We start from the raw sequence: 25,139 nt of genomic DNA on the forward strand, positions 1-25,139 counted from the left end.
AAAATTGTTCCATGTAACTGTCACTGTACAATGCCTAACCATCCAGTCATTGGAGATTGCTCAAGGTACCAAGCACTTACGTGGCTCTGCTGCTGAAGACATCTTAAGGCATTCCACACTTGTTCATTATACTGAGTATACAGTACACTAGCAGAATAAACTGAACACCTGGAGTTTCCTACCTGTAAACAAGATTTATAAACAGTGATATCTTCTTAACATTTTGTTTTATCAAGACAAATTTTAATTAGTTATTTATTACATATATTGTCTGTTATGCCAAGTTCTATTTAATTTGGTTATTATAATTCTCAGGAAATTACAGAGTATATGTTATCAGTTGTAATTTCACTCTTTCTTAGAAACAATGAAACTTCAACTCTTAGAAAAAAAAAGTTACTGAACTTTTGTAACATTGCAACATATGGAATGAAATCTCCCATGAATGCATTTGGTATTAATAAGGAACAGATCAATAATAAAAGTTGAGAAGTATAAAAGCATTAGAAGTACAATATCTGGACTTACAATTCCAAAAAATTAATGAGAAGAAACTTCAAGGATAACTTTGGAAATATTTGGTATTGCTATATGCAAATGATCCAAGATAATACAGCATAAACAAAAAAAAAAAACACCCTATCCCCTCATTATTTTCCCATCCCCTCTAATAATTTTTTTAGTCCTTCCTCAAATGTATTCAAAACTATCCACTTCCACACCACCAGATGGAAGTTTGTTTCAAAATTCAAAAAAAAAACTTTCTGAGTGAAAGCATTAGAAAACAGGCCTTATGCGTCGGGTCGCATTATATCATCAAAGTTTCTTGCGACGACCGACTTGTCGGTCGTCGCAAGAAACTTTTATGATATGAATGAAAGCAAATTTTTACACATCTATCTCTTTCAATTTAAATTTGTGTCCCCTTGTATGTGTCATCCATGGAAGAATAAAGGTGCCATAAGTATTAAGTGTACTCAAATCATTTAAAGCCTTAAACACTTTACTCAGGTCTCCTTGCAGGTGACCTGAGTAAAGATAGTTTTGGGCAGTGAAATTTACATAACTCATATGTTTCTTGGTATGCGTATCCTCCTCTCCCCCCCCCCAGATAAATCTTGTTCCCCTTCTTTGCACCCATTCCCAATATCTACATCTGCAGTAAGGACGTGGATTAATGCTGGCAAAATTGCTGTATATCACTGACAGAACACAATGACTGTCCTAGCAACCCATCTGCACATTTCTCCAAGCACTTCAAGTTAGACTGTACAACCCCTAGGTCTTTTTCATTCTCCACTACCTTGACTGTAGAACCATCCAAATGATATGTTATTCTGGGATTACTCCTACACAAAAGCAGTGCTTTGCAATTATGAATGTTAACCTTCAATCACCACTTTTCAGCCCATTTACCTAAAAAGTGGTGAATGTTAACCTTCAATCACCACTTTTCAGCCCATTTACCTAACTCATCCAGTTCTTAATGGAAGAGTAGAGTTCTGTTGGAGTCCCTGATTACTGATATTATTCACCCCAGCAACTTCTGTACTATTAGAAAACTTGGAATTAAACTTGATATGCCTACATAATAAGTATCATTAATACATACTGCAAAACAATAAGGGCCTCAACACCAAACTGAGGGACTCTACTAAGAACATTAATTCATGAAGAACAGTGGCAAATAATAGCTACTCTGTCCCCTGCCATTCAATCATCCCCTTAACTACAACAGTAATTTTCGCCTAATGCCACACTGCTCCAGCTCCAATTTGTACACTAGTGTTTCACGTAAAACAGTGTAAAAAGCTTTATTGAAGTTTAAGAATATGATATCAAAATAATTTTTCTAACCCATTTCATTTGTGACTATATTATAATAGCTAATCAGAGTGCGGTTAAACAAGATCTTCCCTTAACAAATCTGTGCTGAGATTGATGTATAATTGCATTACTACTTTAACTGTGACTTCATTATTTTCCCTGAGACAGAAGTCAACAACTGGCTAACAATTATGCCAACCACATCCAGTGGATAAATGTGGTTCACTTCTTTCCTTCTAGTGTTAACATAAGCAAAGAATTCTTTGCTACTTTTCTTTGTAATCTTAGCCAAATAATTCTTGTAATCTGCCTTAGCCTGCTGAATCCCTTTAATAAAGTGACAGCAAACTAGTTCATACTTATAGTTTTCTGTATCCCCTGATAACACCACTCTGAATGGTTTTTATTGTTTATAAACTAATAGCTCTTTTTAACTCAGTTTTTTATACTGATTTTAGAAATGTTTTTCCTTTTTTCACAAATCGCTTAAGCTGATGTCATGAGTTGTATAACTGAATGTATTAAGTTAGGAGTAAATGTTGAGAACTAAATCTTCACATGTTGGAAACACTGCCTTCAGTCATTTGTTTCTTGAACTTGACAGCTGTATGCAGCAGTGTTTATCAGTGTGAGCTCAGTTTATTTTTGAGGTTGCATCAAATTTGTGCTGAAAAGTAAGTAAAATGTCTTCATAGAAGTGTTTCAACAATTCAAACTTATTTTTTGTGGAAGTTATGTAGTTCTCAAGCAAAGATAAGATATTACAGAATTTGTAAAAAATGTGTATTGTGCTTATTTTGGAGTGAAGCTCTGTGACCACGATAAACAATGGGCTCCACATAAAATTTGCCAAACCAACCTGTGTTGAAGCATTGAGATTGTGGAAAAATGGTAAAAAAAAGCTATGCCACTTGCCATTCCCATGATTTGACAGGAGATACAAACCACTGTGATGACTCTGACTTTTGATTAGTTAATGAACAAGAATATAATGCAAAGAGCAAGAAGGGCATTGTGTATCCTAATATCCCATCTGCCATTAGACCAGTCTCACATGGAAATAATCTGTCAATTTCATGCCCTCCACTTATATTGGAGAACGTAGCATCAGAGTGCTGAAAGCGAAGCTCCTGAAGATGAAACTGAAGTCTACATGCATGAAGTCCAACCTTCAATTGTTTTAACAGCATTAACTCAATAATTTGGTAAGATATTTAAATTTACCAAAGGCCTCTGCAGAACTCCCTGGTTCTAAACTTAAGTCAAAAAAATCTAGCACATGGAACATTTTCTCATGGTACAGACATAGAGAATGAGAACTAGTCCTGTACTTTTCTGAGGATAATTCTACGGTTTTTTGCAGTAATATAAATGACTTAATGAACTATTTGGGAATTAATTACAATCCTATACAGTAGAAACTTTATTGACTTATCAGAGAGGAGTCTCAAAGGTGTGTCGCTCCACAATGGAAATAAATATGGGTCAATTCCAGTAGCTCATTCTGTGCATTTGAAAGAAACATATGAGAACTTAAATAGGTTGTTGACAAATATTTAATATGAAGAACATTGTTAGTTGGTCTATGCTGACTTTAAAGATAAGCATGTTACTTGGATAGTAATCTGGCTACACAAAAATGCCTTGCTTTTTGGGAGAGTGGGACAGTAGGGCAAGGAGTAAGCACTGGGATGTTAAGGTCTGTCCAAAGAGTGGCACTTTGTTACCTGAATCAAAGAATACAGTTCATAAACCACTGACCTTGAACCTCAACTGAATTTCATGAAACAGTTTGTGAAAACTTCACCTTAATAAGGTCCCTGTTTCAACTACATTTGTAATAAATTCCCATTGATCATCCAAAAGAAACTAAAACAAGGTACTTTGTTGGACCTCAAATTTGCAAACTGATGAGAGGCCGAGATTTTGAGGGAACTGTGAATAAAAGAGAAAAACAGGTATGGATTAGGTTCAGGTCTGTTGTTGAGAACTTCTTAGGGAACAAGAAAAAACCAGACTATAAGAATATACCGTATTTCCCCATGTATAAGACACACACCTTTTTTCAAAAAATTTGGGGTCTAAAAATTGGGTGCGTCTTATACAGTGGTTGTAGATTTTTTTACTTGCATTTCCCACTTTTTTGCGCTCATTGTTTCACACTTGTTACCAGTATATTAGGTTACGTTTTGCCATGTTCTGCCCAGAAATGGCCCAGAAAAGATTTTTGTACAGTGCTGAATTCAAGTTAAAAGTGAATGGAAATCATGCTGCTGAACATAAGTTTGGTCCTCCTCCAGACTGAGAAAACAATCCGAGACTGGCTACGGGAAGAAGAAACCCTACTGAAAATGACACGGCAAAAGAAGGCCATGAGAGGCAAGTCAGCAAAATGGCCTGATTTAGAGAGGGAATTGAAGATATGGATTGAAGAGCAAATGGCAATTGAAATTCCTGTGTCCACAAAGATGGTTCAGCATAAGACAAGAAGAATTGCTGATGAAAAAGAAGTTACTGATTTCAAAGGAGGACACAATTGGTGCTTCTGGTTCATGAAGCGGAATGGACTAAGCATGCGTACATGCACCAGACTTGTCCAAAAGATGCCTGAAAGCTATAAGCAGAAGGTCCTTGAATTTAATCATTTTGTCATTCAATGTCGGAAGACACATCAGTTTGAGTTGGGACAGATTGCAAATATGGACGAAGTCCCCCTTCAATTTGAGGTCCCAAGTAACAGAACTGTTGATAAGAAGGGGGTGAAAACTAACTGTGAAGACAAGTGGACATGAAAAGAGCCATTATACAGTTGTTCTAGCTTGTTGTGCCGACGGAACCAAGCTGCCTCCTATGCTGATTTTCAAATGCAAAACAATGCCAAAAGAAGACATTCCCCGAGGAGTGATTGTCCACGTTCATGACAAGGGTTGGATGGATCAGGATGGGATGAAGATCTGGTTTGAGAAAGTTTGGAGCAGGAGACCAGGTTGGCTCTTACGCAAACCTGCCCTATTGGTGCTTTGATCAGTTCAGGGCACACATAACAAAAAACACAAAGAAGACTGCTGCAGAGCAAGAAACAAAACTTGCCGTCATACCTGGAGGTTTGACATCCCAGCTCCAACCACTTGATGTCAGCATTAACAAACCCTTCAAAGCTGCCATGAGAGACGAATGGAACCAATGGATGAAGTCTTCTGGGGGACAATTTGACAGTCAAAATCTTTCTAGTGGGTCCAGCTGATGTTGTTAACAACTGCAAATTCTAAATGGAAAGTATTCAAGAAGGAACCAAGATTTTTATACCAAGAGATACTCCTCAAAGTTTAGAAGTTTTTATACCAAGATACTCCTCAAGGTTAGACCTAAATGGATGTCAGATGAACTGATGTAACAAATAGCAGAGAATAAAAATGCATGGGCAGGTCATAAATTATACTACTCTGCATTTTGAAAAAAATTCACTGATGTTTTCTCAGAAAAGGGTATTTCTGAATCATTATCTAATGCTGATTTCAAAAATGACTTCTGCTTGTTTCCATTGTGTCAGGTTCAAAAATCACAAAAGAAAATTTGCTTTTTCACAAATTTATATTAATTTTGGCAGAATTTGTGCACTGAAATTATAACAAAATGTTACTTCTACCAGAAGTTTATGTTAAATAAATGTTGAAAACACTATTAAAAAGGGCAGTGTAGTAAAAATGTCCACTAAACACTTGCCCCTCATTTTAAAAACTGATTTATGATGAGTCAAATTTTTGTTTCTTTGGTTTTCTTGCTGCTCCTGCTTTACAGTCTCTCTTCAGCATCTAAGCCCTTCGTAGTCATGTTTTTGAAAAAAAAATCCCTTAATAGTATTTCACATGCCTTTTAACTTTAAGTAAATCTCATATCAGTATATTATGATCACTGAGACCTAGTTGTTACTTTATCTGGAGATTCTTAATGCATGAAAAGTCACTGCTGATTATACTAGCCACATCCAATTTTCACTTCCACCTGCTGAATATACTAGCCAATACTGAGTTTTCACTAATACATCACCTTGTATTAAATTTTTATTTGCAGATTTCGAGTTGCACAAGTAAAATTGCACAATCACATCACAATTTCTTTCTATATATTAAAATAATTTTCCTCCTAGTGATATTTATTCAGCCAATGGGAGAAGAGAGATGCAGGTTATATGGTAATATGTAAGAAATACAAAAATACGTAACAGAAGCTTGTTTTACTGTGGTAAAACAAACTTCTGTTTAATTGTGATCACGTGTTATGTTTATCTAACATGACCACATGGTACCATTCTTGATTTCCATATGTAATGTATTTATTTAAATAAACTAAATGCAACAAGGCATAATATTTTAAGAGTTTAAGATTCTATATCTATATAATATCAGTGTAGATACACCACAGACAACTCTTAAAGAAAAACTACAATCGTGGCGTGAAAAGCACCCACCAATGAAAAGCCAACTAGCTTTGAAACGGTGCATCTGGTGGTGCCCACGGAGAATAAATGACAGTCTTCTCTATTAGTGAAGCATTAATGATTCGAAGTAGTGCAATACACGGTAACTCGTTGTGAAGGATGAGCACAATATGAGATACAGATGGAATGTTGCTTTTCACACTACGATCATAGTTTTTCTTTAAGAGTTGTCTATGGTGTATCTACACCGATATTATATAGATATAGTAACATATTTATGTATTCGTAGCTGAGGAAGAGACACACACAGAGTCAAAAGCTTCTGTAAGTATTTTATTTTATCAAAAGAAGCAAGCACAGCAAGCAGGGGACGAAGCCCCTAGTATACATTATAAAAATTTTTGTCTTTACTCAATATGTATTTCTTACTACAATTTAGGAAAATACATATGACACTGATCCATTGCATTACCTGCAAATATTAATGTTTGAATGTGCTCATAGATAGCAAAAATAATGGGGAAGGTTAAAATGTTCAAAACTTGTCTGTCTGCCTCCCAATTCCTCTTTCAGTAACGGAAAGACAGTTGTAGTGCGAATACATGTACAGTTTATCTGTGTACATATTTCATATTGTTTGTTTCTTTAGTGTTTTGCTTAGCATTGTATGAGGGGGGTGATCATTTAATTTGTGGACTGGTGCATGATTCTGTTTACTGCATACACTTTACATAGCTGCCGCTAGAGGCACTCTCCCTGATCACTACTGAATAGACTTTGTGTGCACATGCCAGTACTTGTCAAGTTAGCGTTGCATGAAAAGATTTTTTTTTCCAGCTGTGTGTCACTGACAATAGTTTTGAAGCAAGCATCATAGCTGACATACAGATTGAACAGCAACATGTGATTCGTTATTGCATCAGACAGGGCTTATGGCCCAAGACCTGGTCAACCTTCCTCCTCAACAACTCCTAAGCAAATTGCAAAAACCTAGGAAATCTTGGAAGAAGACAGGCAAATTAAATTTCATGAATTAGATGTTAGAATGATCATTACATAGGGTAGTACTTACAATATTGCGAAAGATCACCTGAAAATGTTGCGAATCTGTGCCCACTGGATTCCACGTAATTTGACTCCAGAACAAAAACAACAAAGAGTAGACTTGTGAAAAGAAATGCTTGATTGATTTGAAACACAGGGTCAAACTTCTTAAATCGAATAGTGACTTGTGATGAAACTTGGATTTTTCATTATAATCCAGAGACAAAAACAACAGTCAAGTGAGTGGAAGCATTCTGATTCGCCAAGACATATGGTTCTTGTGTTTTTTTGATATAAAAGGCATTCTTGTTACACATTTTATGCCTCGTGGAACAACTATGAATATGGAAGCATGCTCTGAGGTTCGCACAGTCAAACTTCGCCATGCCATTCGTGAGAAACATCAAGAAATTTCCAGTGTGAAATGGTTTCTCCATCAAGACAATGCCAGGTCCCACACAGCTAATATTGTGCAAGCCAGTGATCACTGCCATAGGTGCCGAGGTTCTGCCACATCATCCCCCTTATTCACCGAACTTAGCCCTGTGTGATTTCTTCCTGTTTCCACATCTGAAGAAAGCTCTGAAAGGCAAGCATTTTGCATCTGACAATGATGCTCACAAAGCCACAACAGAAGCACTTCGCAGTCTTTTGAAAATAGTTTGCAAGAAGTATTTAAAGTGTGGGTACGATGGTGGTGAAAGTGTGTAAAGTTCAATGGAGAGTATTTCGAGAAGGAGAAATCCACAGAAGATTCAGATGATGGCAATTAAGATAAGATCGTGCACTAGTCCACAAATTAAATGATCACCCCTCGTATTATTAAAATGTTTAAGCAGAAGCACAGGAAATGTCAGAATTACCCTAACAATTTCTGCTTTGCATGTGGATGGTTTGCACATGCAAAGATGGTTTGCATGTGCAAACCATCCTCAGATTGTGACCATCCACATTTGTGGATGGTCACAAATCTGAGGATGTAGCTAACTGGAAAAATTTAAAGTATACCTTTTACTGTTCCTGTGGTGTGGCAAGAACCTTGCAACCACACTGACAATTGCTATTTCTGCTTGACAAAAATATTAGGGATTAGAAAAAGCAAATAGCTCATCAAATACCATTTGTAATAAAGCATTTTCCACATAATTAAGGCCTGCCGATGCCAAATCTCCCAAAATTGTGGGAAAAGGAAGCAATGATGAATATAGAGAGAATTCTTGCGTGGCAGACTTTACCAGACTGTCCACTTTGACAGATTTGGACTACCAGCAAGAAAATTCATGTAATGTCTGTTGTGTTCTTAAGGGTAATTGGATTATTCACTGGTCTACAGGAAGGTTTCACAAAATACTGTTGTTTTTCTACATTTCTGGGGCAGTTGTGCAAAAAAAGCCATTATACTATGAAGCAGTGGAAAAAGAGAGAGGAATATTTACCACAAAAAAGTAATACAAAAATAGTTCCAATGGTTGAATCAAACAAGATTCTTCTTCCACCTTTGCATATAAAGCAGAATTTTGAATATAAGAACTTTGCATATAAAGAAGAATTTTGCTAAGGCTTTGGATAAAGAAGGAAGCAAAATCTAACCAGGAGAAGTGTTTCCCAATTTGACAGATGCAAAACTAAAAGAAGGGATTTTCAATGGGCCTCAAAAAAAAGGAACTCTTCAGGGATTTCTTGAAAGGAAAGAAGATAATTATTATTAAAGTAAAGTAAAGTATACTGCAGCCATTATCAATCCACTGCAGAATGAAAGCCTCCTCAACGGTTCATGTTGAGGGAAACAGGCCATAATCTGCCATGCTGGCCCAGTGTGTGTTGGCAGATCGACCGTATTTAGCAGTCGGGGGCTTGAACCAGCTCTGCTCAAACAGCATGTGCTACTGCATTCCCACTCCTGACCACTTGACTACAGAGGCCTTATCTAGTGTCAACTTTACTGCATTATTATAAAGATATGGACCGCAAAATGTCATTGAAAATTCATTTTCTTCATTCCCATCTCAATTTTTATCCTCAAAATTTTGAAGATATAAGTGATGAGCAAAGAAAACACTTCCATCGGGACATAATCTATGATGGAAAATCAAGGTTGTTGGAATTCTGCCAGTTTCTTAAGAAAGAAAACAAATTGGGCTAAAACAAAAAACTCTTGAGTGGCAAACATTTCTAAAGAAAAGGATATGTAATACATTATGTGTTTGATTAAAATATTTTGTAATGAATAAGACTCATTTTAAAGATAGCATATGCATTATTGTATGATATTTGAAATTGGTCATTGAATGAATTATTAAAATTTCAATACCTTTCAATGAAAATGTGATAGAGATAAATTTGGTACTTTTAGAATCAGCAGTTCAATTTCCTTTAAGAATATGCAACTTTTGCTCTGGAAGTATGATTTTTTTTTTTTTTTTTGTCAATTTAATCACATTAAGAGTACTGTTTTTTTTTTTTTTTTTTGCCTCTATGACATGTTGCTATAAAAACAGTCACTCAATAAATTCAGAAAATTCCTGCTACTGTGTGGGTGATCAACCGACAAAAAAAAAAAAAGGGTAAACTGCAGCCATTATCAATCCACTGCAGGAAGGATTGCCTCCTCAACGATTCGTGTTGAAAGAAATGGACCATAATCTGCCACACGCTGGTGCAGTGCGGGTTGGTAGATCGACGGTATTTAGCAGTCAAGGGCTTAAACCCCAATCTACTCAAAGAGCGTGTGCTGCTGCTGCACTCCCGCTCCTGACCACTCGGCTATTGAGGCCCACAAGATCCAATCAACGCCAGGAAAGTGTAAAAATCCCCATTATGAGACATTGATTTCTTAGCCCACTCTTTGTCCATATAGTGTTCATTATGCTAACCACAGTTATTTTCATTTAAATTATCATTTTTAATTTTCATTTTTTTATTATATTTTTCTTCTTTTTTTTTTCCAGTGTCCCACCAAACTGACTCAACATTGCACTCACCAACCACATCAACTGGGTGTACTAACTTAGATTCTAGGTGCAACTTGACCAAGAACATAACTCTCCACACCCTCAAACTCCTATCTTGTTTGTACGGATGGATTGTATTCACCATATTCAAATTCCACGTCCTCTGTCTGAGTGGCACCATGTTGTGATAACCCTACAATGTTTGCATTTCATAACTTAGCAAACACTTCACATTCAAATTTGAATACTATACACCTGGTGTACAAGCAAGTACTGTATATGTGCACCTGTTTTGCTCTTGGTAACTCTAACACTGCTCACATATCTGCCTGTTCCATGAGGGCTCCACTTCAAAAGGCGGCACCTCCGTAGCCAGGTGGGAAGGAGCAGCACATGCTTCTTGATTAGACCGGGGTTCGAGCCCGTCACCACCAAATACGGATGATGCAGGAAAGGTCAAGGAATGACCACCGCATATTCCCGGAGCAATATGGCCTTAGTTGCTAATGATCCTAAAAATTAAAATAACAATAACAACAATAACTTCAAAAGGCATTGAATTCTCCAGCACTTTGCTTTCCAGGCCACTGCCTGTCCCAACAAAAGCAGTGCAAGAATCACTTTCACCTCTGCCTGCAGCTACTGTGTATCTATTAGTCAACAGATCTTTTCAACTTTTTCTGGCCCACCTAACACTGCCCTGATGGAATAAACAAATATGCTTGTGCCCCTGCTGTTTATTAAGTCTCTCCTGTTAACAAACACAGACCATGCTAAGAAAAATTCTACCCCTACAAGCTTTAATCTCCCCAAGGTCAAATTGACTGACAAGGCTCTCATCATGTGCTCTCTCTCTCTCTCTCTCTCTCTCTCTCTCTCTCTCTCTCTCTCTCTCTCTCTCCTGTCTGACAAGAATTTTAAACATTTTCAAATTTAATCCTAACTTGCAGCTTTTCTCAAAGATTAACCTCAGATAAATCCTTGGGATTATCTATTCTTAATATTATTTACCAATACATATAACAATATCACCTGTTCTGCATCATTAACTTTTGTTTTTTAACCCCTTCATGGATTATCCCGAAATATCTTGTTTTTAGTTTTAATTTTGTTTTTAGTTTTGGAACTACACGAGATATCACAAGATAAAAGCAAACAATAATACCTCCAAATTTAGGACTGAAATGTATTTTCCCGGGCATTTATTTGGCTAATTTGGCATTCGCCAGATAAATCCATTTTCTTACATCTGGCAGCAGACGACTGGCTTTCATTTTATTTATATTGTACAGCAACGTCAGAATGTAGTTAGTTCACAATTATTGCTTGTGGAGGGAGGTTACTGCTTGTGCGATCCCTTGATTTTTTCTATTTATATAATGAGTAGTGAAGAAGAGATTAGTGACGATTCATATAGTGAAACAGATTCATCAGAAAATTTCTGATGAATCTGTTTCGGGTTTTGATTCAGATGAAGAAGATGATGTCAGCATTTTATATGTTAGACAGTGGTTCAAAATTGATTGCAGACCTCCCGCCAGCACCTCCAAGATTTCGATTTGCTGAATTGAGAGTATTTTTTGCTCTGAAAATGCTGCAAGGTATTGTGAAAAAGCCTGAAGAATACATGCACTGGTCAAAAAAGCCATTACTCGAGACACCAGTGTTTGAAATTAGGCTCTTAGATGTTATAAAAAGATAAAACAAAACCTTAATTTCTCAGATAATGAGTCATATGATGCAAATACACTCTCAAATCCAAATCTAAACAAGATTAATGATGTCTATTGCTTCTTAGAAAATAAATTTAGAAGTCTCTATGTTCCTAAAAGGGACATAACAATAGATGAAAGCTTGATGCTGTACAAAGGAAGACTCAGTTGGGTGCAGTACATGCCATTCAAGCGCTTAAGGTTTGGCATAAATTATTATATGCTGTGTGAATCCGAAAGTGGCTACGTTTGGACTTTCATAATATATGTAGGAAAAGGTAAAGATGGATCCAGACTTTATTGGTCTTCTAATGTCTATGCAAGGGGTTTTGACTCTCATAAAGCCTCTGTTTGGAAAAGGATATTGCCTCACAGTTGACAATTATTATACCAGACCCCAATTAGCTGATATTCTCATCACAAAGAAAAACTGATGTTTATGGTATAATGAGCCTAAACAGAAAGGAAATGCCCGAAATGCTGAAGGAAAAGCTGAAAAGGAAGAGGTTGCTGCTTTTCAAAGAGGGAAAGTCATGGCCTTACGTTGGAAATGTAAAAAAGATGTAGTGTTGTTATCTATGGTCCATAATCTTTCTCAGGAATAAATAGAATTCAAACAGGAGTAGTGAAGAGACCCAAAGTAGTTTGTTTTTTTTTTTGTTTTTTTTTGATTTGGTAGTTGTTGGCGCATCGGCTTCTGTGGCCATATTGCACCTCCCAAGATTTCTGCAGTACTTTGATCCAAGCCCGAGGCGAGAATCGAACCCGCGACCTTTGGGTTGCCGGGCAGGTACTTTACCCACTCGGCTAGCCCGGTCGGCAAAGTAGTTTGTGACTATAACTTTTCAATGGGAGGTGTAGATAAAGTTGACCAGCATTTGGCAAACTTTCCCCTGCCCAGAAAATGGATTAAAAAATACTACAGGAAGGTTTTCTTTCACCTAATGGACCTAGCTGTGTGGAATTCATTTCTATCGTATAAAGCCACGATTTCAAATGGCCAAAAACCCTTGAATTTCAGATTGGACCTGATTGATAAACTTATCAAGAAATATCACCCACAAATTCCACCAGTTAGAAAGGAAAGACTGTCCTCAACATCCCACCCAACTCGCTATTCACCTGGCCATTACCCCACTGATATTCCACCAACTGAGAAGAAGAACTTTTCAACTAGAATTTGTCGGGTATGCTCCAAAAAGCAGAACAGAGATGGCAAGAAAATTCGAAAGGAGACGTGTGAAACGTGAATGTGAAACTGGTCTTTGCATCACTCCTTGCTTCAAGACCTACCACACAAAGTAAAATTACTGTTAGTCTTTCATGAAATGCCGCATTTTTTTTTTTTTTTTTTTTTTTTATGGAATGACTTTAGGGAATTCAATTTGTCTTACAGGGAATAAAGTAAGTTTGCATTTTTTTGTTTTTTCTGTTTCTTTCTTTTAGCTCAAGTGCTAATTTATTAAAAAATTTCTGTATAATTTGCACTTTTTGGCATACACAAGATAACTCGGGATAGCCCAAATGGGTTAATTACTCCCATGTATTTTAGACTAAAAATAAGAATCGGCAACAATAAACACACGATCAAGGAATTTTAGAAAACAGACCTTGAGCTTCAGGTTGCATATCACTGCATACTTTCTATTAACGACCGACAAACTGATTTGGGCTAAACTTTATTAAGATAAATAAAATATATACGTAAAATGCAATAAAATATAATATATATAAAATAAAATAGTAGATTTAGGGGTGAAGTGTCCCTTCTTCAGATAGTTGGTGAATTGTGTACTGCATGTATATATACACTGTTGAGCCAAAACATTATGACTAGTGAGTCGTTATACAAATTGAAGCAACTGCAAGTGAACTATGGAGCTCAATATCAAGTATAAAAAAATACCTGATATTGAGCTCCATTAATCAGTGTTACTCTTGTTCTTCAGATGGGAAAGGCAGTGGACTTAAGTGAGTTTGACAAAGGTGAAATTGTAATGGCCAGATGACTGGGTCAGAGCATATCCGAAACAGCACGGCTGGTGGGATGCTCACGGTCAGCTGTCATTAGTACCTACCGAAAGTGGTCCGATGAGGGAAAATCTACGAACTGTCGGTGAGGTGTTGGACAACCACAGCTCATCAATGCTCGAGGTGAGCGAAGACTCTCCCGGATGGTACGCAGCAACAGAAGGGCAACTGTGGCACGACTCGCCATTAATTAGAATGCTGATGATGGGAGTAATGTGTCACAACACATAGTACATCGAACACTGCTGAAAATGGGGCTGCATAGCCGCAGGCCAGCTGAGTTCCCACACTAACCATGGTTCACTGGCAGCAGCACCTACAATGGGTACGCAAGCATTGAAACTAGACCTTGAGTGATTGGAAGAAGGTTGCCTGGTGCGATGAATCACGTTTCCTGACGCACCATGTGGACGGCCGGGTATGTGTGCATCATTTACCTGGAGAAATGATGCAGCTTGGATGCACAGTGGGACAAAAACAAGCCAGTGGCAGCGGTGTCATGCTTTGGGAGATGCTCTGCTGGGATACCCTGGTCCAGACATTCATGTGCCAGGCACTCTGATGTCTACTACCTACCTGAGCATCATTGCTAACCAGGTACACCCTTTCATGGCAATGATCTTCCCCTCTGGAGGTGCCATCTTTCAGCAGGATAATGCACCATGCCACACCGCCCGGATTGTCCGAGACTGGTTTGCAGAACATTAGGAAGACTTCCAAGTATTGCTCTGGCCTCAAAATTCTCCAGACATCAATCCCATCAAGCATCTGTGGTTTGTGTTGGAACAGCAGCTCCAATCTGCGGCGTCTCAACAACGGACCTTACAGGAGTTAAAGGATCTGGTGGTTACGTGTTAATACCAGATACCACAAGACACATGTGGTATCTGGTATTACAGGGATGTAGCGTCCATGCCTTGACGGGTGCAAGCTGCTTTGGCTTCACGTGGAGGACCAACATCATATTAGGTAGGTGGCCATAACATTTTGACTCATCAGTGTATGTTAGGTAAAATAACGGGAGTTGGACGGCATGATCATGAATCATAAATCTGGTGTCAGTAATGCAGAATTGCATATACATGACGAATGGCAGTGCTCATTGCACTGCAGAATAGTAGACTTCATAATGGGGTGCATATGCACTCCCCTATTATGGTTAACAGTACTATTACAATTGACTATGTGCAGTACCTCAACCCATGAGTGCTGGCAGTAATCACGTGAATAGTCAATGATCTCAACGTTATATAAAGAGTCAAGGTTATTTTGCTCAACCCAATAATGTTCAGCAACAGCAGTGTTCAAAGTTAGTGGTTTGGAGAGCCCCCTCATGCTCTGAAATATGATCTTTTAACCTCTGGCAGCCTCACCTACATAACGATAATGAGTTTACCTCTACTGCCTACATCCCCTACTATCTTGGCATATTTGAACATCTTGCAGGATTTTGTGCTCCTACCGTATATGGTGTGTGCAACTCCCCAATAGGAAATTACGTTCCATTATTTCTAAGGTAAAAACATCCACCCTCCTTTTCTACAGAGCTGTTCTGTTTACCGCATTACATGTCCGGATTGCAGGGATGTGATGTAGGTGAGACTGCCGGGAGGTTGAAAGGTCATGTTTCAGAGCATGAGGGGGCTCTCTGAACCACTAACTTTGAATGCTCCACTGTTGCTGAACATTATTGGGTTTAGCAACATAACCTTCATTCCCAACATGACATTGAAATCAACTATTCACGTGATTACCGCCAGCGCTCATAGCTTGAGGCACTGCACACTCAACTGTAATAGGTTAGTGCATATGCACCCCATTTTGGAGTCTACCATTCTGCAGTGAATGAGTGCTGCCATTCGTCATATATACGTAATAACTCTGCATTACCAACACCAAATTCATGATTATGCCCAGTCAACTCCTGTTATTTTACCTAACGTATATATAGTACACCATTCCCCGACTAGCTGAAGAAGGGACACCATGCCCTGAGAGCTACTAATTCTTATATATTATATTTTATTACTTTTTACTTATATTTTTATATATTATATTTTATTGTTTTTTTTTCTTATATATTTTTTATATATTATATTTTATTGCTTTTTACTTATATATATTTTTTTATATATTATATTTTATTGCTTTTTACTTATATATTTTTATGCCTTTATGTATTTTATTTTATATCCGTTTTAGTATTTATTTTATGTATATATTTTGTTAATCTTAATAAAGTTTAGCTCAAATCAGTTTGTCAGTCATTAATAGAAAGTATACAGTGATCAAGGAATTATCATTTTATGCAAGACTACACCCCCCCCCCCCAAAACCCATAGATTTTATTCTGAAGCAAAATATACTCCACAGGCATATCTTGGCCCGTGAATGGACAGTTAATCATTCTGGATGAAATCAAACATGAAATAATTCAAATATATATCATATATTCATAATACATAAAGAAACCATAACCTGATAAGGTTTACGTTTATTGTTTCAGTGTGTACCAGTACAGAAACAAAAACTGTTGAAGACAACAGATGTACATTTTACTGAGGGAGGGGAGAACTTTGAGAATGATTCATTTAATTCAAATTCAAAATAAATGCAAATATCAATGTAATAGAGCTGTGTCAGAATTGCTTGAATTATTAATGAAGCATAACACTCTGGAAATCAAAATGGTTTCACAGATTACAATTCGGTTCAGTCAATATATGACAAGACTGTGTGAGTTTGGGGGAGGGGGAAGGAAGCTGTTTCAGGCCATATCAGTTATCACATATCACAAAACGATAACTCAGAAAAATCTGTTCTGAAATTACCAAATTTTAACTTCTAGGAAATAATAATAACTAACTAAAAATGATTCATTTTATTAAATTTGTTGAGTGTGAATAATTTTATGAAATTTTATTCATTAACGGATGAAAAAATATTGGTATACTGAGAAGGAAATTGAGCACTAACTATGAAATATTAATTATACCTGTATTGAACAATTAGATTTTACACCAGCTGGTATTCAAATAAACAAATTCCAATCCTGAAACTAAAACACTTTATTTACAATAAAATAAAATAAAATACGAGCGTATAAAATGAAATTAAATGAAATAAAATAAAATATATAGTAGTCTAAAACTGATGTGATTTAATTTACAATAAAATACCAAAAAATACATATATAAAAAATATATAAAATATGATGATAAAGGTGATAAAAACAGTTAATAAAATACCACAACAACTGTAGCTTTCGGAGATAGTGATCTCTTTTCTCAACAGCATATTTCTGCTGTGTGGCACATCCTTAAATAGCAGATCCATGGCACTCATCACATGGTTCCTCGGGAATATGGGCAGAATTTCCCATTTATGCACCGGAACCGGAAATGGCTCAGGAGCGCGTTAGCTGAAACCGTTCATCTCGCCCAAGAACCACGGTTTCAAAGAGGGGATGTAAGCATACACCCTTGTCTCTATTAATGGAATTGCTAGCTGCCCCAATACGTAAACTCTCAAGCCATTTACGGTCCCGGAACCCCTGTGCATGATCCGTGATGACAGCATCCTCTGGGGAGATTTGATGTTGCTTCTCCCAGAAATGTTCTGCCACGGCAGACTTCCCATAGTTTGCGGACTTTATTGCATTCATATGCTCCCCCAGACGGTCTTTCAGTCGTCGCGCCGTCTCACCTACATAACACACCCCACAATCCGGGCATTTAATTTCGTATACCACCCCCACTGTTGGCTTCTTTCGTTATAGTTGACATAAGATATCACTGTGTACAACCTCCATCCCGGGAGTTGCACACAGCGTATCTGGCACCCCCGAATTATTCGTGCAATGTGGTCTGAAAGGCCAGGATAGTAGGGAATGTATGCAGTGCTCACAGGGGTGAACGGCTCCCGAGGAACCATGTGACGAGTGCCGTGGTTCTGCTATTTAAGGATGTGCCACACAGCACAAATATGCTGTTGAGAAAGGATATTGCTATCTCCGAAAGCTACAGTTGTTACGGTATTATATTAACTGTTTTTATCGCTTTTCTCATCATATTTTATATATTTTTTGGTATTTTATTGTAAATTAAATCACATCAGTTTTAGACTACTATATATTTTATTTCATTTCATTTTATACACTCGTATTTTTTTTTATTTTATTGTAAATAAAGTGTTTTAGTTGCAGGATTGAAATTTGTTTATTTGAATACTGGCTGATGTAAAGTCTAATTGTTCAATATGAATTGTCCCAGCCTTGTAGGCCTATTTAGAGATATCCTTAATAGCTATGGTCACTCCATAGTGCGGCGCATCCGCGAATTTGAGAGATATAGCATGACGGAGGCCAAACAGAAACAGCATTTAAGATTTGCGTACAGATGTAAAGCACATGGCCTAGTTCCATATGGGTTCTGCATAAAGATGCCTTTTGATGATGATTGTTTAGTTAGGGCTACCAATTGGTTCCAAAAAAGGATTTTGTGTATCTGGATCCACAAACTACATGATGTTCTAAGGGTTACCAGAAGACAAATTGGTTTGGCTCTAGAATGTGTTAATAATATATCTCCTGTGCATCGATTATTGGTAGTGAAATTAGTCTTGGAGAAAACAACTAAGGTTTCAGATGTGTATAAACAGAGGCATATCAGCAAATTTAATAGATTATTAGAGCAGACAGTGATTACACATGACCAGGAGAATGTTAATACTAATTTTATTTGTAATCTCAGTAGAAAGCGGCTAACTAAGGAACAGGAGGGGGTTTTAAGCTTGGGTACCAAGTTTGCTCTGATGCCCAACAAACCTCCCATCGCGGAAATAGCCATGGGCATCGATAGAGCCGTTTATAAGTTACCAGCGATCCAGGCTGATGAAGTACGCATTAGAACTGCGGCTATCCTGAGCCAGGCCAAGTCGGCTCCCTCCAACCTTAGTACTAGTCAAAAAAGGGCTTTGAGAGAACTTAAACAAGATGATGAAATCATAGTCTTATCTGCGGACAAGGGTAGAGCCACAGTTATTTTAGACAAGGAGCAATATTTTAATAAAGCTTTGGAATTATTGCAAGATACCACTACATACAAAGTCGTCCATAGAAATCCGTTGGTTAGTGTGGAGCGACAAATGAATAACCTTATACAGCTTTGGCACAAGTCAGGATGGATATCCAAAGAGGTATATTGGTCATTACGTGCTGCTGGATGACGCTTACCCAGATTCTACGGGCTCCCCAAGATACATAAAGTGGGTGTACCACTCAAGCCAATTGTATCATTTGTAAATAGTCCCACGTATGCTCTATCAAGGTACCTAGCCAAGTTGATCGCACCCATAGTAGGACTTTCCAACTTGGTTATCAAGAATAGCAAAGAGTTTGTGGATTTTATAAAAGGACAGACTATACGAGAAGACGAGATTATGATTTCTTTCGATGTTACATCATTGTTCACTTGTATCCCTATTAAAATCGGAGTCCAGTGTGTTAGAATGGCATTAAAAAAGGATGTTTTGTTAAGTACTAGGTTTCCTCTTACTGTTAATGATATTTGTGAGGGTGTGGAGTTCTGTTTATCCAGTACCACCATGGTTTTCCAAGATGTCATGTATAAGCAGGTCCATGGCACAGCCATGGGTTCCCCCATTAGTGCCATAGTGGCTAACTTAGCTATGGAAGAGTTGGAAGTTAGAATTTTTGAGGATTTGGAATTTCTCATGCATAAATGGAAAAGATTTGTTGATGACACATTCACCATTATACAAAAGGGGAGGGAGGATCGGATACTTGATGTACTTAATAGGTTCTCCCCTTTTATTAAATTTACTTCGGAGGTGGAAGCAGAGGGAACTCTACCATTCCTTGACGTGTTGGTTATTAGGGATGGTTGTAGGCTCAAGACCAAGGTGTTTAGAAAGCCCATGTGCCGAGGTCAATAAACTCATTATACCTTGGCACAAGCCAGCCAACACAAGGGTAGTATTGTCAAGGCTTTAGTAGATAGGGTGTGGTCCCACTGTAGCAGCTCAGAGGACAGAGATAACGAAATTATTCGTGTCACGGTAGACCTCAAGAAATGGCTACCCCCAGAGGGTGTTGGACAGAATTATTAGAGGAGCGGAGTCCACCCGTACTGAGCCGTTCGCTCCTGTGAGCACTGCATACATTCCCTACTATCCGGGCCTTTCAGACCGCATTGCACGAATAATTCAGGGGTGCCAGATACGCTGTGTGCAACTCCCGGGACGGAGGTTGTACACAGTGATATCTTGTGTCAAAGACCCCATAACGAAAGAAGCCAACAGTGGGGTAGTATACAAAATTAAATGCCCGGATTGTGGGGTGTGTTATGTAGGTGAGACGGGGCGACGACTGAAAGACCGTCTGGGGGAGCATATGAATGCAATAAAATCCGAAAACTATGGGAAGTCTGCCGGGGCAGAACATTTCTGGGAGAAGCAACATCAAATCTTCCCGGAGGATGCTGTCATCATAGATCATGCAAAGGGGTTCCGGGACTGTAAATGGCTTGAGAGTTTACGTATTGGGGCAGCTAGCAATTCCATTAATAGAGACAAGAGTGTGTGCTTACATCCCCTCTTTGAAACCGTGGTTCTTGGGCAAGATGAACGGTTTCAGCTAGCGTGCTCCCGAGCCATTTCCGGTTCCGGTGCATAAATGGGAAATTCCAGCCATATTCCCGAGGAACCATGTGACAAGTGCCGTGGATCTGCTATTTAAGGATGTGCCACACAGCAGAAATATGCTGTTGAGAAAGGAGATCGCTATCTCCGAAAGCTACAGTTGTTACGGTATTTTATTAAATGTTTTTATCGCTTTTATCATCATATTTTATATATATTTTATTTTTTTTTTTGGTATTTTATTGTAAATTAAATCACATCAGTTTTAGACTACTATATATTTTATTTTATTTCATTTAATTTCATTTTATACGCTCGTATTTTATTTTATTTCATTGTAAATAAAGTGTTTTAGTTGCAGGATTGGAATTTGTTTATTTGAATACCGGCTGGTGTAAAGTCTAATTGTTCAATATGAATTGTCCCAGCCTTGTAGGCCTATTTAGAGATATTAATTATACCTGAACTGAAAGTACAATAAATTTATTGGTTATCTGCATTAAACTAAAAATGAAATACTACCAACCTGCATAAATCAACCACGGATTAAAATATATGATTAATTCAGCAAATTTCTAGGAATAAAATAAGTATGATAACTTCATACCTTTTTGCAGTATAGATGTAATCAGAAAGGCCATGGAAAAACTGGAAAGGAAAAAAAAAAAAAAACATTAAGAGTGAGCAAGCAGGGGAGATCAATATAGCAATATATGATAAGTTATATATTAGAATAGTATTAGCTACTTTGCAATATGTTTGCTGCTTGTATTAACCACTAGACAGCACGGGGAAGCTAACTGGCAACTGTATGCACTTATAAAGTGTAAATTGTAAATAAAGAATCACCACCTGTTATGGATACTTCATAAAAAGTACTCGGTTTTCGTTTCATCAGGTTAACACACTTGTATGTTTCTCTGAACATGTGACAACACACGTTCAGAAAGCTACAGTATAAATTAGCCTTCTACTTATGACCTTTGCAATAACCTTCATACATATCTCCTGAAAATTAAAATCCACAAGAATTTGGATCCAAAGTCAAGGAGTATCATCTGCTTTCTTAACCTTCAAATCATACACAGTACAAGAGTTACTGTACATACTAATACCTTTTACATTCATTATTAGTATATATGCTGTCTTCCCTTTTTGGCCTGTGGCTTCCTGGACGTTTCGTACTACCATCATCTTTATTTTTATTTGTCAATTTACATTTGCTTACATTTGCATCCATAGATAGGTATTTTCTTACATTTGCATCCATATGAGAGGCATCTACAAATCAATATTTGTAGATGCCTCTCAATATGGGGCTCACATCTGGTGAGTATGGGCTTGGCACACCCAGGGTCCTCAGCTGGATATCATCATTCTTCTCTTTCTTGGTGATTTCCTTCTACTTCTCTCTCTCTCTCTCTCTCTCTCTCTCACACACACACACACACACACACACACACACACACACACACACACACACACACACACACACACACACACACACACACACACAGGGTAACTCAGAAATGTTTTTTGGCTGGTGCAGCGTAAGCCTCAGGCTTCCTTGCACCATATGGCTATTAATAATAATAATAATAATAATAATAATAATATAGTTCATATTCTGGAAATGGCAGGATAGGGTGAGATCATCTGCATAGAGATACGAGTCAACGATATTTGGAATGCTGTTTGTGATGCCGTTCATTCGTATTGCAAACAGCGTAGCACTAAGAACAGAGCCTTGTGGGACCCCTTCTTGAATGTATGTTTGAGATAAAACCTGCCGATACCTCACTTGGAAAGATCTGTGCCTAAGGACGCTTTGAATAAAATATGGTAAATGCCCTCTCATACGTATAGAATGGAGATCTCTTAGGATGCCATAGCGCCATGTGGTATCAAAGGCCTTCTCTATATCAAGGCATATCATGACGAGATGTTGCTCTCTGATGAATGCATTTCTTATGTTGGATTCAGCTTTGGTCATGAGGTCTAGGGAAGATCTATTTTTTCGGAAGCCAAACTGATTATTACTGATTATGTTTTGGGATTCAAGGTACCAGGTGAGTCGATGGTGAACCATTTTTCCCAAAGTCTTACTCAGGCAGCTGGTAAGAGAAATTGGTCTATAGTTGTTAGGAATAGAATGGTCTTTTCCAGGTTTAGGTATGACTATTACATAAGATGTCGCCAGGAAGTAGAGAATACATGTTCTGAGAATATATTATTGTAAAATTTTAGCAATGAAAATAGTGATTTCTGATTGAGGTGCTGAATCATTATATTGTAGATTCCATCAGGGCCAGGAGAGCTATTTCTTGAGGTGTATATATATATAGATTCTTCCAGTTCAGATATTGTGAGTGGTTGATTATAGGACAAAGAACATATAGTTTTGAAGTTCAGTTTCCTTTTCTCAGCTTCAGCTTTAATTTTTTGAAAAGATGGTTGATATGCAGTTGAGGCAAACAATTCACAAAACACCGTTCCTAAGGCATTGGCAATTTCATCAGCAGATGAGATCTCCTTCCCATTCCAATTAATAATAGAAGGTAACATATGATATTTACCATTCAGTTTCTTTATTTTTTCCCAGATTATTCAGGTATCAGTATCTTTGTTGATTGAGGAGGAAAATTTTATCCATGAGTCTTTTTTCGCCTTCCGCTGGATATAACGAGCTTTGGCTCTCAGTCTCTTGAAGTTAATAAGGTTGACTGTGGTGGGATATTTGCGGAAGGTGTTCCATGCTGTGTTTTTTCTCTCTTCGCTTTGTTACAATCACCATTCCACCAGTGATTGGTATGCCAATAGTTCCTTATTTGAGACTGTGGGATGGCGGTTTTGCAGCTGTTAGTATCTGCATTGTGATATGATCGGTGACAGTGTCGATAGCAGAAGACTATGATGTCATCATCAAAAGATATATGACGTAAATTTCGTCCAGTTTGCTTTGGAAATTTTCCATTTTGTTTTTGTTTCAGTTTGTTTGGAATGGGTGGTTTGAATACTACAGATCAGTGGATAGTGGTCACTGTTTAGAGGATTGTCATGTACTGCCCACTCTATAGTTGGAAAGAGGATCGGAGAGCAAACTGGGAGATCTATTGCACTGGTTGACCCCAGTAGGAAAATGATATATGTCGGTAAGCCAGTATTTAATAGTGTCAGATTCTCTCTGTCAAGTAACATTTCAACAAGTTCACCACATCCATCTGAGACCAGAGAACCCCCATAATGAATGATGTCCATTAAAATCTCCTAATAAAAAAATAGGCGAAGGAAACTGAGAAATAAGATTTTCCAGTTGGTGAACTGTACGTGATTTGTTCGGCGGATGATAAATTGAGACCAGTGTCACAGTGATACCAATTACTACACGGGTGGCAACAGCTTCCAATTGTGTTTGCAATGGAATGTGTCTGGAGGGGACTTGTGAGTTCACAAGTACGGCTACTCCTCCATGGGGGCTGTTATTATCAGATTGATCTTGTCTGTATATAGTATAATTTTTGACAGAAATAGATATTTTTGTTGTTAAATTCGTTTCTTGTAAGCATATGGCAGAAGGATTGTAACGATGAATTAGTCCATAGATATCAATATTGCTGCGAAAACCCTCTGCAATTCCATTGTATGATTTGTTCCATTATTTGGTTTTGTGAGTGGAAGATGGGTCTGTCTGATTTTTGTGAGTGGCTTGTTTATATCTGTCGAGTTTTGATTTTTCTTTTCTTGAAAAGTTTGGGCGTCTTGAGTCATTGCTTTCTTCCATTTCATCATCATCTGCATGTATTTCAAGCAGATCTTCTGAGTTGGTGGTATCATCAGTGTCCATTCTTGAGGGCAAAATTGCTTCACCTCAACTGGATCTAATTTTTGCAAATTTTCCACTTCTTGACAATGAGGAAGTCTCTGGGATGGAACTGTCAGTGTTGTATTACTGCACTGATCAACTGCCTTTGATGGAGATGGATGTTGGACCGACAGGACTGATCGAGCCCAGTCTGAGATCGATGTGTCTAGAGGGATGGATACATCTGTCTGACCTGCTACTGATTGGTGACTATAAGTAGCAGAGGCATAAGTGCATTTTGGATTATTTAACCTTACTTGTTTTCTTGCCTCTTGGTAGGAAACTTTATTTTCAACTTTATACTTTTGTATCTTTTTTCCCAACTTCCAGAGGTCACAGTCTTTGGAGTATGCTGGATGGTTGCCCTTGCAATTTGGACACTGTGGGGTTGATGCCTTACATTCTGTTTGTGTGTGAGTTTTACACCCACAGTTTGCACATGCATCTCCACGGCATGCTGTCTGGGAATGGCTGAATTTCTGGCATTTAAAACACCTTAGGGGGTTTGGAATATATGGCCAAACGTGACAGTTTAGATATCCTGCCTTGACTGAAGCTGGTAGTTTTGGAGAACTGAAAGTTAAAATTATACTCCGGGTAAGGACTAAACTGCC

At 37.8% G+C, this 25,139-nt stretch overlaps 1 protein-coding gene across 9 annotated transcripts in view; it reads right to left on the minus strand.

Moving 5' to 3' along the window:
• LOC150079208 (uncharacterized) overlaps positions 1-25,139 on the minus strand; it is a 258,857-nt gene that overhangs the window by 177,964 nt on the left and 55,754 nt on the right. For 6 of the 9 annotated variants that reach the window (XR_016547519.1, XR_016547520.1, XR_016547517.1 and 3 more), the window contains exon 2: positions 21,271-21,311. The exons of 1 other annotated variant lie outside the window; for it this stretch is intronic. Coding sequence is in view for 2 of the 8 variants with exons in the window: in XM_090382560.1 (XP_090238686.1) it covers positions 21,271-21,311 (41 nt within the window). In the remaining 6 variants the exon portion in view is untranslated. Of the gene's footprint in view, positions 1-80; positions 183-21,270; positions 21,312-25,139 lie in introns of all 9 variants that reach the window. 2 more of the 9 variants (XR_016547521.1, XR_016547522.1) reach the window with 1 other exon arrangement.

The sequence above is a fragment of the Mastigoproctus giganteus genome, chromosome 10 (genome assembly GCF_048544385.1).
Source record: "Mastigoproctus giganteus isolate SK-2022 chromosome 10, ASM4854438v1, whole genome shotgun sequence".
Classification (NCBI taxonomy): domain Eukaryota; kingdom Metazoa; phylum Arthropoda; class Arachnida; order Uropygi; family Thelyphonidae; genus Mastigoproctus; species Mastigoproctus giganteus.